This window comes from Channa argus, chromosome 7, assembly GCF_033026475.1.
Source record: "Channa argus isolate prfri chromosome 7, Channa argus male v1.0, whole genome shotgun sequence".
Lineage (NCBI taxonomy): Eukaryota > Metazoa > Chordata > Actinopteri > Anabantiformes > Channidae > Channa > Channa argus.
Genome location: NC_090203.1, coordinates 16,991,985 through 17,000,671, shown reverse-complemented (window position 1 = coordinate 17,000,671; position 8,687 = coordinate 16,991,985). Strand labels below are relative to the sequence as shown.

General features: G+C 40.7%; 1 protein-coding gene across 1 annotated transcript; it reads left to right on the top strand.

Moving 5' to 3' along the window:
* The first annotated feature begins 566 nt into the window (after positions 1 to 566).
* On the top strand, positions 567 to 6,247 carry irx2a (iroquois homeobox 2a). Its single transcript, XM_067511677.1, has 3 exons — positions 567 to 1,147; positions 2,360 to 2,765; positions 3,514 to 6,247. The coding sequence occupies exons 1-3, from the start codon at positions 908 to 910 to the stop codon at positions 4,404 to 4,406; spliced, it is 1,539 nt and encodes a 512-aa protein (XP_067367778.1). The 5' UTR covers positions 567 to 907; the 3' UTR covers positions 4,407 to 6,247.
* Positions 6,248 to 8,687: the final 2,440 nt, after the last annotated feature.

Here is an 8,687-nt window from a genome sequence, read left to right as displayed (position 1 = left end):
CCCCTCCCCTCCAGCATAAGTTGCGATTCGATTAAAGCCACGCGCCACAATCAACATTAACTTCAAACAATTAAAATAAACAACCGACAAAATAGGCACTTAACAAAACAGGTGGACTATTTTTCTCTACTTGTCTCCCCCTTCATATCAGTCTGTATGTATCATTTGAAAATGAGTGAATGAATGCACTTTTGTGTTTTTGGCGACAATTGGAAGAAATTTCTAGAAGTTGTTTTAAATCTCTTCTGATACACATCACCTGTCCTACAAAATAGATGTAAATCACAGATGTGCATCACCTACTTTGCATTAGCAAGAGTTACATTGGTAACACATCTAGTGTTTAGACATATTATTTTATTAAGGTCCAATAAATAATCAAATCCCACGTTAACCTGAAGGACTCGTGTTAAGATGGACGGAGCCTACTTTTTGCAGTGTGAAGTCTTGGTTTTGTTTCGTGGGCTCCATTTCTACGAGGCAGAAATGGGCGGGGATGGGATATTCAGATGAGCCGGAGTGACAGCTCCAGTTTCCCCCAATGCTCTGTGTGTCTGAAACTCCACTGGCTCCTTCCCTCCTAACTCCTCACTTCACAGCGCTGCGTACTAAAAACATCGGACGCTAGGGGATCAAGACGCATGCCACATTGCCTCTATGTGGCCACTTTAACTGATCTTTCGGGTTTTTTTTTTCTCAATAAGGGGGCTGTGGAGGGAGGACTCTTTTTTTAATTTTCATTGTCTGATGACTGTTTGCACGACTGATTATTGAGTTGATTGTTTATTATTTTGGCTGTTGTTGCCCGCCGCCCAGCGCGTCTTTTCTTTTCTTGCCTTATTTTCTTTCTTTTCTTTATTTTTATTTTTTATTTTTTTGGATTCGGCGACCTACACCGCGCTCTCCAATGTCCTATCCTCAGGGTTACCTCTACCAGCCTCCAGGCTCTCTGGCTCTTTATTCGTGTCCGGCTTACGGGGCCTCGGCGCTGGCCGCTCCGCGGAATGAAGACTTGGCGAGGTCGTCCTCTGGCTCTGCCTTCACTCCTTATCCTGGATCGGCTGCTTTCTCCGCCTCGGCCGGTGCAGGCTTCTCCAGTCCGCTGTCATACTCCACAGATCCAACTACGGGATTCCCATCCTATATGGTAAAATGTCTTAAACTCGCATGCACGAGTGAATATGATAAAACTCCAGTGCAGTCGAAATGTGTCTGCGTGATAAAGTCGTTAACTGCGTAAAATGTGTATCAGGCGTTCACAGCAAGCAGCGCAATTGTTGGGTTGATAATGTTGTTGTCACCATTCACAAATCAGTTAGTGCTTGCAAAACTTTCTGTACAATGCTATTCATTCGCAGCCAATGGCTTATGCGTGTTCTCCTTAGTTTAAAACCCTTAACCCATTTGGCGTGAATGGGGATTTAATTATTAGTTGCAAATTGTGGAGACACGACCAACGCTTAACACTCATTGAGCAGCTAATTATGTAAAACTGAACACCACCTATGCTTTTCAGCATTTATCCACTAAGAAGTGAATTTGTCTGCCACTGAAAAATAAATACATCACAGCCATAACTCTTCAGAGATCAGTGGAATCACCAGGGGATGAAGTCGCTGACTTTTTCTCCAAGTTGATAAAAGAGAATTTTACCACCAAACGCGTGGCTCTCAATGCTAATGTCACAGGGCGCTTTAATCGTTTAAGGAAAGGTGCATATCAAGTGATTTGCTAATGGGATTTGTAATGCTGCAAAGAGAAGATATGTTAACACGTTGGGGGCTGCCACTACAAAACAAAAAGCAGGCACCGGACGAAATTAGGAAGCTAAAAGGTGATTACAGAAAACTGAAATTTCCTTTTTATTGTTTTACCTGCTATATCAGTGGTAGCTGTGTTATTAGTTAATCTGATAACAGTTAGTTAACCATTGGTCCATTTCTGCGGCCTGCTTTTTTTCACTGTGTTTACTGACCCTGCTTTCAATTACAATTACTTTTTTTTCGTGTCTACAAACGAACTATAAACCTATGACATATGACAGTGCACAGTTATCAAGAATAAAATCCATAAAACCTAAATATTATTTTATTAGAAAGGTAACATTAAGGAACACTTTCCACCTGTTCCAACAGGTTTCCAAATAACACGACCACAGTGTTACACTATTAAAAATCACTATTAAAAATAGTTTTAGAATAATTTCTATTGTTTATTTGGTTAAAAAAATGTGAACATCTTTTGAGCTGCTTTGTGAACAAGTTGCCTTATTATGAGCCACACATGGTCACGTTTTTAATCTTAAATTTAAAGCTCAGTACTAAAACCCACGATGCCTTTTTCCTCAACGTGTCTTTAGAGCTCTCCATATGACGCGCACACGACAGGCATGGCCGGGGCTTTAAGTTACCACCCATACGGGAGTCCAGGCTACCCATACCAACTCAACGACCCGGCGTACCGCAAGAACGCCACCAGGGACGCCACGGCCACTCTGAAGGCCTGGCTGCAGGAGCACAGGAAGAACCCGTACCCGACGAAAGGAGAGAAAATCATGCTGGCTATTATCACCAAGATGACCCTGACGCAGGTCTCCACATGGTTCGCCAACGCCAGGCGGAGACTCAAAAAGGAAAACAAGATGACCTGGGCGCCCAGGAATAAGAGCGAAGACGAGGACGAGGAGGACGGGGACGGAGACAGGAAAGAGGTGGAGCGCTCTGAAAAGACACTGGATAACAGCGAGGCTTCAGCAGAGGATGAAGGTGGGGTATAACGTGCAGTCCGAGCCAATGATCCATTTAACGTTTCAGGGTAGGATGGGGGAAAAGGGAGGGAGGAGGTGGATGCCCCCCTTATATTTACTGCTCAACTTTTTTAGTCCAATTATAACCTTAGAATAATACCGAGGACAGATAAATTATTAAAAAACAAAACAAAATCACTTCCACATAATTAGGGACAAATTCGTTTTTCTCATCTTACTTTGTTTTATTGTCTATATAAAAAACATATAATACATGTTAAGATTTTATTTCCTTCAACATAATTAATAGCAGGTCCCAAAAAAACAGGCAAAAAAACAAACAAACAAAAAAAAAAAAAAAACAGACAACTTAGCAATGTCCATGAGTAGAAGTGGTTTAATATGACATTAATTATACTGACTTAATGACATTATTGTATAATTATAATAATTATGAAAGTAGTAATTGTGGGAATTATACTGTTCTTCTAATTGTTTAATCCTCGTTGAAAAATAAGAAAACATCACAAATAAGTTTAAATGCAGGCCCTGCATGACCATGGAATTCAACTTGATGTATTGATACATTTAATAGATAATTATGCCATTATTATTATTATTATTATTATTATTATTATTATTATTATTATTATTATTATTATTATTAGTTTATTTATTTATTTAGTTAATTTTTTTTCCCTTTTAAAAAAATATTGTTGTGTTTTTAAGCAGCTATGGAGCCTATAGTAAGTGTCCTCTTGTCTCAGGTATCAGCTTGCATGTGGACACTCTGACGGACCACTCCTGCTCGGCAGAGTCTGACGGGGAGAAGGTCAGCTGTCCTGTGGGGGAGCTGGGCTCTGACCAAGCCGGAGACAAATGCAACGAGGACGTCGACGACCAGAACCACGACCCGCGGGTTCAGCTCTCACCCAAACCTGTCACTTCCTCGCCTCTAACTGGAGTAGAAGCTCCAATTCTCAGTCATCACCATCATCACCACCTTCATCATCTCCACCACCTCCACAGCCAACGCGAGGATTTGGCCCGGAGCCTCGTCAGTGGCAACATTGCCACCAGTAAATCGTCCCCATGCCTTGATAGCAGACCTTCTTCGGGGGCGCCTCAGAACCCTACGGTCAAGCCCAAGTTGTGGTCGCTGGCGGAGATCGCTACCTCGGACCAAAAGCAGCAACATCAGCAACAGCAACTAGGGCAGCCTGGGCAACCAAATTGCCCCTCCTCCAGTGGGGGCCTCCTCACCCCCCCGACGCCTTCCACCACGTCCCCGACTGCCACCCCCCCCTCCCTCTACCCGGCTCCCTCCATCCTTGGAAGACCTATTTATTACACTTCGCCCTTTTATAGCAATTACACAAACTATGGCAACTTCAGCCCCCTGCAGGGCCAAGGCATCCTGCGGTACACTAATTCATCTGGAGTGAGTCTGGCTGCTGCTGCCGCCGCTGCCGCTGCTGCTGCTGCAAACGAGGGTCTCAGCTCGTCTCAACAGGCTCTGGAGGCGAGCACAAATCCCAAACACAGGCCAGACTCTCCCCTCGTTAAAAATAACCCAAACCAGATTGTTGTTGTCGAGCAGCAGCAGCAGCAACAACAGCATTTCAGACCCGCAAATTTAGAAGCAAAGAAAGGTACGTAATAACATGAAGCTGTTCCAGAACGATGCCCGTTTTGAAATCTTATTTAATCTAGTGTTGGATATTGAGATTGTATTTTTTTCTAACGCCGGAGGGAAATCGCTTCGTGGTGGAAGTTAAATGAGTTCACTTGCAAATCGAATGTGTTTTTTTTCTTCTTTGTGTCACTTTCACGTGTCATTGTTGTGACACAACGGGATGATTTAGCTGTTTTTGTTTTGTTCCAACACAATTGTGACTTATGTTATGAGGAGCAAGTAGCACCATCTGACACTATTCGAATATTCACTACTAAATAGGAGACAAAAACTGCGTAACAACAGTTTTACAGAGCAGTCAAAGCATGGCCTTTAATTAGTTTTCTGTGCAGTTAATTATGTGAAACAGTTGATTCACAAATGTTCAGATTTGTGTTTAACTATTTCGTTTTGTCTGAGTCTCGTTGAAGCATTAAGAGGGTTTTTAATTCGCAACACACTCGCATTAGAACTTGAGGTTATAAGAAAAGCCTATTGCAAACAAATGTGGAAGAGGACACCTAGACACACAGACATTAAAATAAACTCATGAAGGACAGGCCTCAAATCAACCAAATCAATCATGCGCGCACACACTGACAGCCTGTGAATCCAATAAGCAGGGATATGTTGCCATAGCTTTCAGCAGGAATGCTATTTTTAATTTTTTATCCGATGACACTCACACACACACACTCACACACACACACACACATAGTGAGCCCTTATCTTTCAGCTTAGGATAATTACAATTACACAGGGTCAGCCAAAAGCAAACAAACTAGTTCGTTTGCTTTGTGCATCCATCGTCAAACTTTACATCTTCACATGTCACTTAGGTGGTCGTGGTGGTTCCTTCTCATTACGCACATTCAAAGCTTTGCCTACATGCCGGTGGATGGCCTAAATAAGTTTATAGCAGTAATTAGGCTGTGGGGATTTTAATAAGCACTTGCAGAATACAGATGTTTTAGTTACTGCCAGTCTGACAAACTTTGTGTTTTCCTGGGCTGTGAAGGGAGTTGATCATTTGATTGCTTCGGGTTTTGTTTTTACTTCCATGGTCTGCAGGTAGGTGTCACAATTGCTTTGACTATAAAGCCAGAAAGGACGCCACCTTTTAGCCTCATGTTTTAACCCCTTAACCTTTACTCCAAACCGGATTTAGTGCCACCATTTAGTCGTAATGAAAGCTGCTTCCTCAGCTTAGCACAGGCTGATACACTTTCCACAGCACACACGTTTGTCAGATGGTTATTGTAGCCTATTGTTTTTTGTTTTAATGCATTACGGATGATAATTTGTTGGTTTGAAAAAAAAGAAGATTTCCCATATTATGTGATTTACATGTTATTTCTCAGGTTCCTATAGTTTGCTTATTTGCCACAGTATATTATTTTAATAACCTATATATTTACGTGTGGAAAATAACAAGTCGGCCTTTCTGTGAAACCGTATTTGTAAAAGGAGGTGTCTTGGGACTTGAGGCAGGCGGGACTCAAATGAACTTGAGGACTACAAAGTGGAATAGCCTACATTTGATATTTATTTTTTTAAATGATGGCGAAATGATGCCTTTAATTTATGCAAGTTGTATTGCAAAAAAATGGTAAAACTGACATCGTCTGTTTGTTTTGTAAATATATAAATATATATTATGGACGGTTTTTATTTGAGACGCATTTGGGAAAAGCTACAATCTTGTTATCAGGAGTACTTTTACTAATTTATATCTTTAAATGTAAATAAAATTAAACTCGCTGGTATAGATGTACTGGCGGGTATGATATCCATTATTCAAATGAGAAAATATTAAACTTTTTTCCCAACTGTTACATCGATCTTGGGGAGTCATTCTTTCATTCATAGCACAGCTGTATTTAACACTGATGTTTTTTTTATTATTCACTGCCCATTGTGCTTTTATTTTGTGAGTCAAACGCAGATGGGAAATGCTTGATGAATCTCGCTTTTCATAAACATTATGAGTTTTCACAGATTGCGCAATCCATTCTTTCTAAATGGACCATCATTTTCTTTTAGGGCCTCATTCTGGTCATGGAATCTCCCTCGGCCACACATTCAGCACCTTGATTGGGATAAACGACATACTTATTTCATTTTTCCTCCCCCTTTCCCTTCTCCTCTCGCCCTGCCTCACATTTATTTTTCAGTGTGATTAATGCTGCCGCGGGACCCATCGGGCATTATGGGCTCCCAGCGGGCTGTCCCTGGAGCTTTTTAGCCTGGTTCAGGATGGGTCAGCCCTGCCTGCTTCATTACGGCACGGCATTGAGCAATCCATAAAAGTCTATCTAAGCATCTGCCAGCTCCAATGGGCTGTGTGATAGGCTCTAATCGGACAGACTTTCCTCTGCTTTTCATCATGGCTTGGTTATTATGGCGGCTAAAGACACAGCTAATTAATCAGTTTAGGAAAACAAACACAGGGCTAAGGACATTATTATTATTATTATTATTATTATTATTATTATTATTATTATTATTATTATTATTATTATTATTATTATTATTATTATTATTATTATTATTATTATTATTATTATTATTATTATTATTATATCGAGAAATTTGTTCCTAAATTTTTCACTCACACTGTGTATCAATGAATACTCAATATGCAAACATGAATACTCAAACATCAAATATATAAAATTCCCATCCTCAAAGAAGAGACCTCCATCATTGCTCCCAGCCAGACTAAAAGCTAATCCTTCATTTTCCAGTTGAATTTGAGCTTAAGTGTTGTCCAAATCTCAGGGGACTCCCTTTCACCTTGGTCCCCCCCTATCTCCACCCTCTCCCCACCCATCCTATAAAGTAATATTTGATGGCCACTAGGGATGTAGTGAAGGGTAAACCCACCTAAACTCAGCTTGTCAGACGTATTTCAGACATAAATCCGTGGTGTACTTTGCATTGAAGGGTTTCAGATATGACATAGTCATTTAAAAAGAACAAAACCTTCAATGAAGAGTTTCTGAAACAATTATTGATTTTTGCTTAACTTCACTATTTCCCTTTTGATCCCGACTACCTCAAAACTCTACATCAATGGCAGCCACCTATATAGAAGTCATGGATGCTGTAGCCCCTGGCCACTTCTTCTCTGCCCAAACACTTTCATTAGGAATTGATTTATTGAAATGCGTGCTTTATTCTCAGGTGGGCTCCCTTGGGTATCCAGCGCTGTTGTCATATAGGACCAGAGGCACTCTCCATAGCACACAGGGGCCCTGCCTCTCTCTTTTTGTCTTGTTTTCACACATGCTGCTGCTCCCTCCAAATGTCAACATTTGTTCTCAATAAAAAGAGTTATTGTTTCTGTAAAAAAAAGAAGAAAAAAAAAGCTCAGCAAATGGTCACCTTTGAACGCATGAAAAGAAACTTCCACCCCACCTCTTTGTTCAATTGAGAGCAACGGCAGGTGAAAATGGGAGCAAGGCGTCCATTGCAGATGACAAACCTCAAGCTGTGAAGCTCATTATGAAACAATTGTGAATTTATGCCACAATTTGTCACAATTGCACGGTGGCATTTTCGTCTCTTTTGAAGAACCTACCCATTAACAGAAGAAACCAGGGTGCCCTTGACACAGCCCAAATATTGATCCTTAAGGGCAAAACTGGCAATTTACTGCATTGCGAAGAATACTGTAAGGCCTTCCTAAGCCTATGCTTTTGAGTGAGGGAACATTTTAAACTTATCTGGATATCCTCAATTCCATGCATTGCATATCAAATACAGTCATAATCCTATACTATAGTTCACCAACACAGGCGTGTTCATCCATGTTAAGGACTAGTTGTCAATGAAAGACAAACTGATGGTATCTGCAGGGCTGACAGGCTTTATGTGAGTAGACTCGAGAGCAAGTGGACTCATTCCCCTTATCACTGATCAAATAAGCAGCTAACATATGCAGATAATTCATGAGCTCTTTGTATCCTTTATCCTTCCATCAACCCTTTCTCCTACAAAATGCTTTAGACATTAATCTCTGATATACACCTGCGTACTGCTCCAATAGGAAGTTATTGCTGCAAAAGTTTTATAGCTGCAATAATCGATTTAATAGGTTTCAAAAACAAAATTGTAGGAGTTAATGGAGTTAAAGATAAGCAGGAGCAGTAGGAACTGATGAACTAGTAACAGATACCAAAACAAAAAAAATATATAATAATTTCACAGTCTGCATCTAGACAGATGTCTACATGTGTCTATTGTAAGCAGACACAAGCAAGA